Genomic DNA, 12,500 nt, shown 5'->3' with positions numbered 1-12,500 from the left:
ACTTACATGGCACAAGAGTCACACCACCAATCTGCCACCACACTTAACAGACATTTCCACACATTTGGGCACATTTATAACCAATTTCTCACATGTACATTTGCTCCATCCATCATCATTTACACAAGTGCCTGTGATGATGCATGTGTCAAAGATTACAGAATCACCTCGGTTGGGCTCGTCCCGCTCCGCCGTGTTGTATTTCCAGCAGATGTCTGGGAAGTTAAAGTCTCCCACAAGAACAAGGGCAAGTGATTGTGAGATTTCTTGCCTGTGGAATATCTCATCCACCTCTCTATTCTGGGTAGGTCGCCTGTAGTAGACTCCTACTACAACATCTGCCCTGTTGGCCTTCCTCCTGATTCTAATGCAGAGACACTCTACCCTGTCTTCACTACACTAACAGTCCCTGACATACAGCGTGACTCCACCGCCTCTCCTGCCTTGTCTGTCCCTCCTAAAGACCTTGTAGCCATGAGTTGGTGCACTCCAGTCATGGGAGACATCCCTCCATGTTTCTGTGATAGCCATGACATTATAATTTTCCTGTTTCATCACGGCTTCAAGCTCCTCCTGTTTGCTGTGTGCATTGGTATACATTCACTTCAGGTGGGCTGATGTCCCCAGCACCTTTTTGCATTTAGGGGTCTTAATTCCAGCCTGAGCTGTCGCAGGTGTTACCATGGTTACTGATCCATCCATATCCCTTGCATCTTTGTTGTGCTGGACATCTCCATCCCTTGCCTCCACTGAGATGGCAGGGTGAGAGTTGTCACTGGCACAACAGCCCACAAACTCTGGCCATCTGCCCTGAGGTTTATGTCTGGGAGTTCCAGTTTTGCCCCCTTCCAATCTTATTTAAAGCGCTCTCAATGAGCCCAGCTCACTCCTGCCCCAAGATCCTTTTCCCCCTCTGGGACAGGCACATCCCAGCTGTTGCCAAAAACTCTGATGCCCTGTATACCAACCCGTGATTGAAAAATCTAAAGCCCTGCTGGTAACAGCAGTCTTGAAGCCACAAGTTCATCTGTTGAGTTCTCCTGTAATCTTCCTCATCCATCCCCACAACTGAAGGGATGTAGGAGAGCACTATTTGTGCCCCCGACCCCTTAACCTGTTTCCCCAAGGCCCTGAAATCGCTCTTCATTGATTTTGGACTTCTCCTGGTAATATCATCGCTACCCACCTGAAAAACCAAGAGCGGGTAGTAGTCCTGGGGTCTCATTAGAGTGGGGAGTGTTGATGAGGTCCTTTACCCAGGCCCCGGGAAGACATGATGTCCCAGCTGTCCCTCTTTATCCGCTGCCTTTTCCTGCCAAGCCCGACGGTCTGGTCCATGGTTCAGCCAACAGCCTTGTTGGTTTGCCACCTGAAGGACAGCAGCCACTCCCCTCTGCTTGTTTGGGTCTTGCTTGTTCCCAGTCTCCTTGGCACTACCCCGACAAGAAGCAGGGAGGTAGACTGTGACATCAGGAAGCTGGTGTCATGGCCCCCATCACGGTGGCCATCAGGAAGTGGTGTGCCCTGTGAAGAAGATGATCCCTGCAGCTGTCCCACAGCTCACCCAGCTTGTTGGTTCTGCTAAGACTTGTTGGCTGCTCGTCCTGACCTACAGACAGGGCTCTATCCAGCCTGGCTGAGATGGTAGGTTGTAGCAGAGCAATTCAGGGGTCGTGAGTGTCCTTCCCCTGCCCTGGGGGGGCTGCCTGGCCCAGCAGACACCACACCCACCTCGAGTCTGCCCTGGCCCTAGGACTAACCCTTGAGCCTCCTCTATGGTTGAAACAATCTTCCAACATTTCTGTATCAGGAAAGCAGCAATGTAGTCAGCATTCTTTCAGGCTATCTTAATCTAACCAGCAGCTTTCAAGGTCCTCTAAAGCAACTGCTGCAAGCATAAGTGTGTTAACACTCCTCTCAACCTTGAAAATCTGTAGCTTCACACATAATCTAATTATATACGGTCTGTGGCCTGCAAACAGTTCTGCTTATTGTAACCTGTGTAAAATGTACAAATATCTTTCTGATATGATTCTGTGCAGTCTGCAATCCTGCCAACTCTTGTGATATTGTGAAGCACTAGCATTCTACAGCAGATTTCTGATAGATTGTGTGTTCAAATTAATTGTCTTCCTAATATGTTCTTTTTTAATGTATTTTATGATAGGTGGTGTTGGTGGCAAATGAGAGGAGAACTGAGGAACTCAGCACTCTGGTTGACAGTCTGTGAAGCAAGGGGCTCAGGGTTCCTCCTTTACAACCTTTTCACAGGCTCACAGGTATTAAATTCCTATGTATTTTCTGCATGTTTTTACACAACGCCACGGTTTTAGATGCGACCTGACTGGCTTTGTAGCTGGGGAAAGGTTCACTCTTTCCTCTCAGGACAGCTGGTTTGGCGGTGGGACACTTCGCCACCCTGAGGTGCTGGGGCCCGAAGGAAGGCTGCGTGTCGAGGGCGAATGGACGCTCGCGGAGGGCGAGTGGGGGCCCGCGGGTGGCTCTTGGGATCCGGTGGGGGCCACCTCTCATGCACTTCGCTCCTCGTTAGTATAGTGGTGAGTATCCCCGCCTGTCACGCGGGAGACCGGGGTTCGATTCCCCGACGGGGAGGAGGCGTTTCCTTTTTCCCCCGGGGGTGGCGGCACGCTGAGCAACGTGATGAAAATTTTGAAAGTTTTATCAGGTCTCGCCGCCCCGGTCAATTCCCGCGCTGCTCAGTCGCCGCTCCCTGAGACGACGGGCGCGGCGCCCCCGGGAGGCAGCTCCCGGCAGTAGTTCCACCCGCGGCGCCGCGCGTCCCGTCCCGTTTGTCACAGCGCCCGTCACCGCCCGTCACCGCCCGTCACCGCCCGTCACCGCCCGTCACCGCCCGTCAGCGCCCTCGGAACGCGTGAGCTGCCTGCGGGCGGCGGTGCCACATAGCGCGGCCGGTTAGCTCAGTTGGTTAGAGCGTGGTGCTAATAACGCCAAGGTCGCGGGTTCGATCCCCGTACGGGCCACGTGATTTTTTTTTGGTGTGTGGGTTTTGTTTTGTTTTTTTTTCTTCTTCTTCTCTCCTCTCCCCCACCCCCTTCCTCTTGGAGGTTAGGCGATCGCTGGCTTTTACTGAGTCAGGACTTAAGGATTAATGATTTAATCCCATTTAAGTGCAGACGCCGTGAACACGGCAGCGGTGGTACCACCTTGTCACGGCGACAAGTAAAATCTTCCGTGTCTCACTCCTCGTTAGTATAGTGGTGAGTATCCCCGCCTGTCACGCGGGAGACCGGGGTTCGATTCCCCGACGGGGAGATGGTTCTGCCTTTTTCTCAGTCAAGGGACGATGGGACCCCTCCTCTCTTGCTTTTCCCGAGGTCCACGATGAAGTTTGTGCCGGGACGGGAAGGAAAGAACAATCCACGGTGCTACGCACAGGTGGGAGCAGCATAAAGTGCTCTTTGCGGGCCCTCAGGGCAACATCTGACAGATCTGGATCTGTCCCTGGCAAAGGAGCTGGCCCGAGGCAGGTTGCTATCACATCTTGATGACAGCTGAGATGCCTGATGTGAAAAGATTTTTTTTTCTCTTCAAAATGGACAGCCAGCCTCCTGCTGCTCTCATCAGGTGACATTGGGAACCCCAACCCAGAATCACCCACTTACTGATCAGTCAAATCATGCTTCAGCAGCACATCTTAAAAACTTCCCCTCCACCCCAAGTCAGTGTGGATAGCATCAAAATACATGATTAAGCACCACGTTTTTCACAACTTCCTGAAAGCAGTGTTTAAGTTGGGTTTTTTTAATCACTTTTTTTTTTTAATCATACCAAATATTCCCTTTATTCTTTAAAAAAAAAAGTATTTCTCAAACATCCCAACGTTTTCTAAGAGTAAACAGTGCTGTTTAGGCACAGATAACATTTCCACTCCACTCCACTTTACAGTGGTTGGCCATTTTGCAGTCACAGCAGTTGAGGAAGTTCATAAACATGCACAGTAGTCCTGTGAGGGTACCGCCAGTCCTTCACAAGGCAACATCAACAGGGGGTAATAACATTAGCCCATCAATCTTAAAGAATGACTTCACATATTTGCAAGTTATAAACAAGCCTACAGCATTATTAAGGCACCGGGTAAGAGTACAAATAGCTACACTAAAACGCCATGCAGTTTGAAGGAGCTGGTGTGCAGGCGTTCATGTTCTTTCACATAATGGCTCAGTGTAAGCAATCCATCTTGTTCACCATCTATATCAGTGCACCCAGTCTTTGGGATTGCGCAGAACCTCCAGGATTTCTGCTTCTTTGGAGCTCTCTGGAGGGGTGTGCATGTACTCCCACCTGCAGGCAGAGGGGAAACTCACTCAGACTGCCCAGCTGGCTGCTGCCTCTCCCACACCAGGCTGTGCTTGGACTCGAGTTGCCTTTTCTGAGGATGAAAAGCTACATACACAGTTGATACTCTTGGGTCAGGTGACAGATATGGCTAAAAATCATTAAATTCAGTAAAACCAAAACAGTAACACCAGAATAGTCAGGTAAAGCGTTAGCTCAATCTTTTTCCCAACTTCTGGCAAGGCTGGAAGAATGAAGGAAAAGTAAAGACCAATGCCCCCTACCTCAGAATGTATGCAGGTTTATTTGCAAAGATCTCTTAGCAGTCTCTTGTGACACACTATATTATGAGGAAGAAGAGCAAAACAGGAAGCCAGACAATTCTGACAGTGAGAACACAAGACCCAGTTTTTCTAGAAACTGGACTGGAAGCCCTGTAAGTTGAATCTTGGTTTTAAAATCAAAGGTGATGAGAGAGCACTTTTTATTGAAAAGGCCATTAAAAGAGTCATGACAGAAGAAGAGAAGCGTCAGTGGTCACAAAGGGATGGGTACAATCTTTTCCCATTTTTTTTTCCCCAGGAAGGACCTATTCATGCTGTGAAGCTTGCTATTTACATTGATGGAAACAAGCAAAACCAGATCATCTCAGCAATGAAATCAAAAGATAGGACCATGCTACACCACCAGGTCAGGAACACAACTTGTGCTGGCAAGCGGGATGAAGATATATGGTGAGAACCGGACTGCCTCCGTGGGTTTGGGGTAGCAGGCAAAGGTCAGTTTTCCTAGTGGAGTTAGGTCACTATTGAAGTTATGAAATTTGTGATAGGGCCTGTGCTACTCAGCATATCTAAAAGCAACCTAAAAAGGGGAGGTAAACTGTAAATGACAGAGTTTGCTGATACTGCAAGATTAAGCAAGATAGGTTAAAACCTAAAAAGGCAGTTGAAAAGTTAGTATTGAGCCAAGCGACTGAGCAATAAAATGGTAGGTAAAATTCCCTGTTGATTGATCTGGAGTGATGCTGCACACAGCAAAAAGTTACATACACATTGAGAGACTGGGTTAACTTTTATTGGCCAGAAAAGATCTTGGCATCATAACAATTCTATGAAAAAGCCAGCTCAGTGCTTAGCAGCAGTCAAAACTAACAAAGAGCATATTAAAATTATGAAAGGAATAATGAACTAAAACATCATTATGGCACTGTCTGAGTCAGCAGCAACCTGCATCTTGGATACACATAGCTTATATTGTCTGTTCCTTATCCCCAGTTCAGAAAGGGCATAGAAAACTTGGGCCTAGAGCAAGTGGCAAATGGGATCAAAGGTGTGGAATAGCTACTGTACAAAGACTAAAAAGAGCAGGACTTATCTGCCTGTAAAACAGGCAATGACAAAACCAGAGGCCTGTAAAATAAGCATTGTTATGGAGAAAATGAACAGGAAGCAAATCTGGTTACTCACTGAAAAGCTGAATGAACTCGTCAGGTGCAAGCAGAAAACAAAGGGGCACTTATTTCATAGAGCACACAATTAAACTGTGGAACTCCTTGCCACAGGCTTGCCAGGACAGCCAGAAGCTCACACAGTTTCAAAGAGCTACTAAACAAAAACCCATGGAGCGAGGAGGGGAAATCTATCAAGAGGTACTAAGCACAAAAAACACCACTGTTTTGTCAGAAAATATCTAGGCCACACAGTACTGGCAACTGGGTGGGTGTAGCACACCAGAAAAGCATCTGCATATGTTTGGACTGTTCTTGTATCAGGCATGAACTAACCACTGTTAAGAGACTGGACACCAGGATTTAATCCTATAAAATATTTTGGTAAGAACAATGCCTACCTGCAACTCCACGTAACTATGCCCTTACCTTGCAGTCAGTGGAAGAGATATAAGAATGCTTTCAATTCTTGATCCTGGTGTCAGGAGGCCAAACTTTGTACCTCTGTCATAAACCAAGTTAAACTCTACGTACCTATGGGGAGTGAAGAGATGCAACAGAAAAACAAGGTTATTATCAGAAGCTGGTCATGCTTTCTTCAACCAGCAGATACCAAACAAAACCAACCTGTCTTTCCACTGTGTTGGGTGTCAGAATGAACCCTGGTTTGGGGCCAACTGTTCTCTAGCATCCTCTGCATAGGAATGCAGGTGTAACCTCACCACTTCACAAAGCACAGGAAGTAATGGCCTTAGGTAACAGACCAGAGCAGACAAACTATTTAAAGGAGAGCATTCTGTAGGTACTATGCTAGCTTATTTCTCCCAGGCCTCAACCCTGCTTGCAAGCTTGAGATCAAGTTTAGCTTGGTTAATTAAACTCTTTTGTGTGTTGGTGTCAGACATTAAAAAGAGCCTTAAAGGAACCATGACCACAGGAAATGACCACATGAAAAATTCCACTGTGCAGTCCTCCATGCCGAAGGCCACATAAGCAGCAAGGTCAGAACAAGACTTTCTGTTTCTTGAGGACATCTGGAATGCAGCAGAAGTCAGACAGGTTCAGAGTGCTGGCTGGGACTTTTAAATGCTGGAATAGATGGGTTTCTGCCCCCAGCATAGGAACAGAGCAGTGACAATTCAGCAGGATTACCTTAATACCCAGTACTGAGGTACTAGTACTTAACAGAGGTACAGGAAGGGAGGAGCTCCTATCTATTTGCAGAAATGGAGAGCTTTATCTAGCCCAATAATCTACAAATAGATCCAGAGACATGAGCAGACCTCGCAAGCTGGTCCTGGCTGCAGTTCAAAGAAGCTATTCCCCCTTATGGCCTTAGCAGGTTTGCTAAATCCCATCTGTAGGCCAGACCACAAAAGCCCAACACTCCCAGGAACAGTCCCACCAAATGAAGCATATATGCTTATCTGAGGAACTGCTGCAGGCCAGTGATTTCATCTTCAATGCTTCCATGCTCTCTACACTACTCTCACAGATTTCTCTGCAGAAGAGGCAGAAATAACTCCCTAGTTCTGCCCAAAGCACGTGTATTCTCATTTCTCCACAGGCTTACACAATCACAGGATGTAGAGAGAGAGCAGTAATACTGCATCTACCAATGCAGCATTAACAGTCATTCATGTTAATAAGCATCCTCCAAAATTTTAAGTTACAGTGAATTTGGACCATGCCAGAAAAACCCCCTCTGTATCTTTACTCCTTTACGAAGAGTTCACTGTGTCCTCATTTCGATGCCAAGATCAGATGGAATAAGTATGCACATAAGAAGCTGAAAGTACTCTTGGGTACAGCTCCTTAATGACTTTCTGGGGTTTAGCTTCATTAGTGAGCAGGATGCATGACTGCCTCACCCTCTGCTCCTCACGTCACAGGGCAGTGCTATAGCCCATATCACTGGGCTACAGAAGAGGGTAGGGTTCAGAACACCAAGCACACACCCACCCCTCTTTGCCTGTTACAAAGCAGTAGCTTCTCTTGGTTTTTGAAGGAGTTGGAGAGAAACTGTGGCATTTTGTATGGGTTGCTTATGCTGCAACATGGGCAAGTGGGAGACAAAGATGAGGGTGTGCTAGTACCTTCTTTGCACCCTCCTTGGCAATCTAGCGTTCTGTGCACAAAAATGCTGAGATTCTCTGGCAAGCTATGGAGCACTCAAGCAAACTTAGCCCACACCACAACAGGACATAAACCTGCCACCATCCACAACCACCTCATTTTTTTCTCACCAGTGTAAGCCACTGCCCGTATATTCTTTTGTTCTGTCAGTACTCACCGTCCTCTCCGAAGCTGCTGCCATAGCTTTTCCTCTGCTGTGAAGGAGTCATGGCAGTGCCTTTTCACAATGGGAATGTAACAAGGCACAACAGCTTTGGCACAACTCTTCACAAACTGGAATACTTCCTCCTTGGAGGGAGAGTTCAGGTCATCAAAGAATATGCCTCCAATCCCTCTTCGTTCACCACGGTGCTCGATATAGAAGTAGTCATCGCACCTAGAAGAAGAAGCAGCAGATGATTATTAATATGGTCCACAATATTTAGAGAAACATGGTGAGGCACTTACAGAAAAAGCTCTGATTAAACAGTCTCTGCAAAGCTACATATTGCCACACAGTCCCTGGACATGTAACACTCAACACCATGGCAGATGCTTCCATGTGGAGTGATCCAGTCCATATCCTCCTCCTATACGGAGGAGGGACACCTGATTTCAAAGCTTCATCCTAAGAGGCCTTTCCAGATTTCATTACCATAATTTTATGTAGATCCCAAATTATTTATATGGCTTCCAGATGAACTCAAAATAAACTTGGAGGAGAGTCTCTTTATTCTTTTTGCCATTCTAGTAAAAGAATTGATTTTCTGTACCAAAACTAAAGAATATAAAAACCCAAGACCAGATAAGAAAGCCAATCTCACTTAAGGAAAAGTCAAAAGTGAGGCAGCCTTCCTTGGAAAAAGGCTTTTCCATAGCTTAACTTGGAAGATGGAGTCATTCTAGCAGTGGCTTTTCACAGCTCATGGCTGAGTATATGAAGGAGTAACTACAGCTTATCCTACAATAGGGAGGCAGTTTCTCTCTTGTATTTACTGGAAGTATGTAGGCGAGCAATTACTATAAATTAGCTGATTCATTGTATCCACACCCTACCTCGCTTATAGTAGCTCACTTGGGCAGCCATACCCTGTAAGTCTTTGCCTGGGGGAGAAATGGAAGGGAAGGAAGAAGCAGAAACCATCAATAGCAAGGAAACCTTTCCTTCCTATAGCCCCAGTTGTCCATATATGCATCCATCCACAGTTGCTGTTCTCAAGCGATATAAATGGCATGGCCATAGCAGGAGAGACGTGCAGATGTAACAGATAACTGAAGCTACTTTTTTATTCACTGGGATGATCAGCTTTTTTACTTTAGGGCAGCAGGAAAAGTTAGGAAAAAAGGCTGAGTCAGAAATGCAAAAGAAAACAAGCTTGACAAAAGTCTTAAACCTAGATCAGGAGGGCAGCGTGGCAAACCTAAGAAGAGCTTTTATGGTTGAGAAAGGTGGGAAAAGGGGCAATGCTAATTAATAAAGCTCACAGGAGATTCACACTGCTCTTGTCAGCGAGAACCACAGGCCCCTGCACAGCTGCTGCCTACAGCAAACACTCATGCCGAGACTGAGAAAACTGTGTTTGCCTGGGCAACATAATCAGTCCTGCCCTGAGCTGCCCTCAGACTAAGAACAGGCTTCCTTCTCTCCAACCCCCTTCAGCATTGCCAGCCTACCTACACTGCACACAACTTGACCATTAAATTAGATGCTCTGAACTACCATGCAAAAACTCCTCAGAGAACAAGACTGTAGTCTTAAGGGTGTAAGATGTGCTTCTCTACTAAGTGTTTCACAGCACAGCTACAACACCCACTTTATCTCCTATCCTCAGACAAGGCCTGGTAGTTTACAAAAGAGTAACTCCACCTGCCTGGATACCACAGCTTGTAGCAGATAAGATTATCAGACACAGAGCAGCAAGCTCTCATTGAACAGTGAAGGATCCCATCACCTCTATCTGTCAGCTCAAGAACATTCAAAGTTTGCTTCTTTAGACAATACGCTGTTGAACTCTCAGTGAATGTGTCACTGGAAAAAAAGTACAGCTCCATCAAAACTAGGAAGCTTCGACATTAAGGACAAGCTCCTTTACCTATCTGGCAAAAAAACCCAAGATAGTGAAAGTCAGACTGAAAGCAGAAAAACTGGAGTGGGATTTTCAGAACTGCAGCGCTGGCCCAAGAGCTCACATTAAGGTCATGCACATTTACCATGAGTTCGCTGTAAGCAGAATTAGTGCAAGTCCATGGGGCAAAAATCTCATCCTAGTTTAACACCAGAGGCCAAAAGGAATTCTTTTCAAACTTCACAGACTAGTCTGTGGCTTAAAAAACCTTGTAGAGTTGGCATGGGTTTTATTTGGGCTATAGACTTATGATCCTAGTTGTCAGCCCTCTGATTTGAAAAACCTCAGGCTTCTGTAAATAAGAGACTGCTTTAGACTACGTTTTGTTTCAGTGCACATTTGCTGATTTTCATTAGGATAGGCTGATACTTTCCCAAAGGCAGCAGAACCTCTGCTCCCACAAAAGGAGCCCAAGCATAGCCCTTCCCACATACCATTTCTTGTACTTGGGATAGAGCTTCAGATCATGTTTGTCACAGGCTTCTTTCAGAGTCTTGTGGAAATGAACGGCATCCTCTTCATTCAAGTAAGTCGGAGTGAGGTCAGTCCCACCACCAAACCACCACTGTTTAGTTCCTGTAGGAGAGAGGCAAGCAGCTGCATTATTCTTTCAAACTTCCAAACAGAAATACATTGTGAGTGGTTCATCAAGAAACAACAACTACTTTTACAATAGAAAACAAAATCATTACTCAGTGGTGTTCCTAAATATCCATCATGAAGAATCTTGAGTTTGAGGTAGTGCAATGACCAGTGACTTCAGGAAAAAACATCAAATAAATTTCAAAGCAGTGGAAACTATTTGTTCAGTGTTTTGGACCACTGACCTTGACTACAGGATTTCAATTTCATGAGATGGACTGGCAACTCCTATTCAAGAATCCAAAAACATTTTACTGCAAGCCAAAGACAGGGAACACCATTATTAAATCCAGGGAAGGAACTGACTAGAAATGATCCATAATGCTCTGGCAAAATAATTGATAAAAAACTCTTTGAGCTTCTGACAGTACATACACTGTCAGAAGGTACACACAGGCTCTCAGCGTTTGACCACCTAGCCTGGAGTCCTGCTTCTGAGAGTAGCAAACTGCAAGAATTTGGGGGGAAAAAAGGCACAATGCAGATAGAGACTGATGTTTCTGACACTGCGTCCCTCCAGCTTCTGAGAGAAAGGTACATCCTGACCAGAATGCTTATCAGTCCTTCACAAGCCTTTCTTCTACTAAAATCTAGAATTGCTTCTTTGAACATGTTTTACATATATTTATAACCTCCTACATTTTGACTTAAACCTGAACCCCCCGGTGTACTCTGCAAAAAGTACAACTGCAAACCTCTTTACCATTGTGCTAATTTTCCAAACGCACCAACAAAGGCCCAGAGACTGAGACCCAGCACTATACAACAGATTCCTGGCACAGCTGGGAACAAACCCAGAATGGTTCTTAACCTCCTACCCTAGTCACGTGTTCACGCTCCCTTCATGCAGAGTCACAAATTTCATATGTACTTCACTGGATTAAAACCCTTACCGTCTGCTTCTTCAATTTCAAAGTATCTGTAGTTAAAGTGCATGGTTGGAACATGAGGGTTCTTTGGATGGATAACGGAGCTCACACCCATGGCGCAAAAAGGCAGCTTCCCTAGATAAAAAGATGCACAGAAAAAAAAATAGTAATAATAACTTCATTTATTTTCATTTAAGGAACATTGCTGTTTTTCCTTAGGTTCCAAGCTTCTGTTCCACTACGAGAAACCTTCTCGCGTTGGATCACCATAATTATTAATCAACGTGCAGTTGACTTCTCATCCACGTATTCTGTGCACCCAACTAAATGCTTTCTTCAGTATTTGTCCTAAAATACTACAGTATGTTAGAGCACCCATTAGATGAAGTCCACTTAAAACATAAGGTGCCGCTAAGGCCTTCCACCACCCCCAGCCCTCCCAGCTATCCTTTGCTACACAAACGTGGGTTGAATCCCCCTTAGCCTTCGGGACTTTCTGTTTCGCTCCCTCCCTCCAGCTCTGAGGTACTGCACCGTCCAGGAACAACCTGTGCCTACAGTACATGGTTTAAGGGAATAAGAGTGTGGGAGAAGCACTCCAATACCCAGCTTTTTAGGGATGGGAAAGCCCACCCGTCATGGTTTCAAAGCCACCATGATCCAAATGAGCCCCTCGGGCACTGATCAGTGCAGCCTCCCCCGCGTTCTGCTCAAAGGCTGGGCAACTTTCAGAGCACCCCGACCCGGGGTCCCCCTTCTCCCCGCCGGCCACCTTACCGTCCTTGGCCTTCAGAGACTTCCCTCGGCTTCGCATCTGCCGCGCCGCCTCCTCGGACAGGAGCCCGAACACGACGGACACATTCACACCCGCCTTCTCGAAGACGTCGCCATCCTGCAGCACGCAGCTGACGCCGCCGCCGCCTGCCAACGCCAAGGGTCACCCCGCGCCCGACCGAGCTGACTGAGCTCGGGGTGACCCCC

General features: G+C 46.4%; 1 protein-coding gene and 3 non-coding genes across 4 annotated transcripts; 3 read left to right on the top strand and 1 right to left on the bottom strand.

The window, feature by feature from the left end:
- The first annotated feature begins 2,541 nt into the window (after positions 1 to 2,541).
- On the top strand, positions 2,542 to 2,613 carry TRNAD-GUC. Its single transcript has one exon. It is a non-coding gene; the product is annotated as a tRNA-Asp (tRNA).
- Positions 2,614 to 2,928: 315 nt separating this feature from the next.
- On the top strand, positions 2,929 to 3,002 carry TRNAI-AAU. Its single transcript has one exon. It is a non-coding gene; the product is annotated as a tRNA-Ile (tRNA).
- Positions 3,003 to 3,222: 220 nt separating this feature from the next.
- On the top strand, positions 3,223 to 3,294 carry TRNAD-GUC. Its single transcript has one exon. It is a non-coding gene; the product is annotated as a tRNA-Asp (tRNA).
- Positions 3,295 to 3,740: 446 nt separating this feature from the next.
- Positions 3,741 to 12,456, bottom strand: CPOX (coproporphyrinogen oxidase; the record flags this gene model as incomplete). Its single annotated transcript, XM_026846939.1, has 6 exons — positions 3,741 to 4,323; positions 6,197 to 6,301; positions 8,061 to 8,279; positions 10,443 to 10,584; positions 11,544 to 11,654; positions 12,297 to 12,456. Coding segments are annotated over 6 exons (825 nt in total), but the record flags the coding sequence as incomplete, so codon positions are not given.
- Positions 12,457 to 12,500: the final 44 nt, after the last annotated feature.

The sequence above is a fragment of the Athene cunicularia genome (assembly GCF_003259725.1).
Source record: "Athene cunicularia isolate RWA chromosome 1 unlocalized genomic scaffold, athCun1 chr1_part1, whole genome shotgun sequence".
NCBI classification, from domain to species: domain Eukaryota; kingdom Metazoa; phylum Chordata; class Aves; order Strigiformes; family Strigidae; genus Athene; species Athene cunicularia.
The sequence above is the reverse complement of the archived record's forward strand: the minus strand, read 5'-3'. Positions and strand labels throughout refer to the sequence as shown.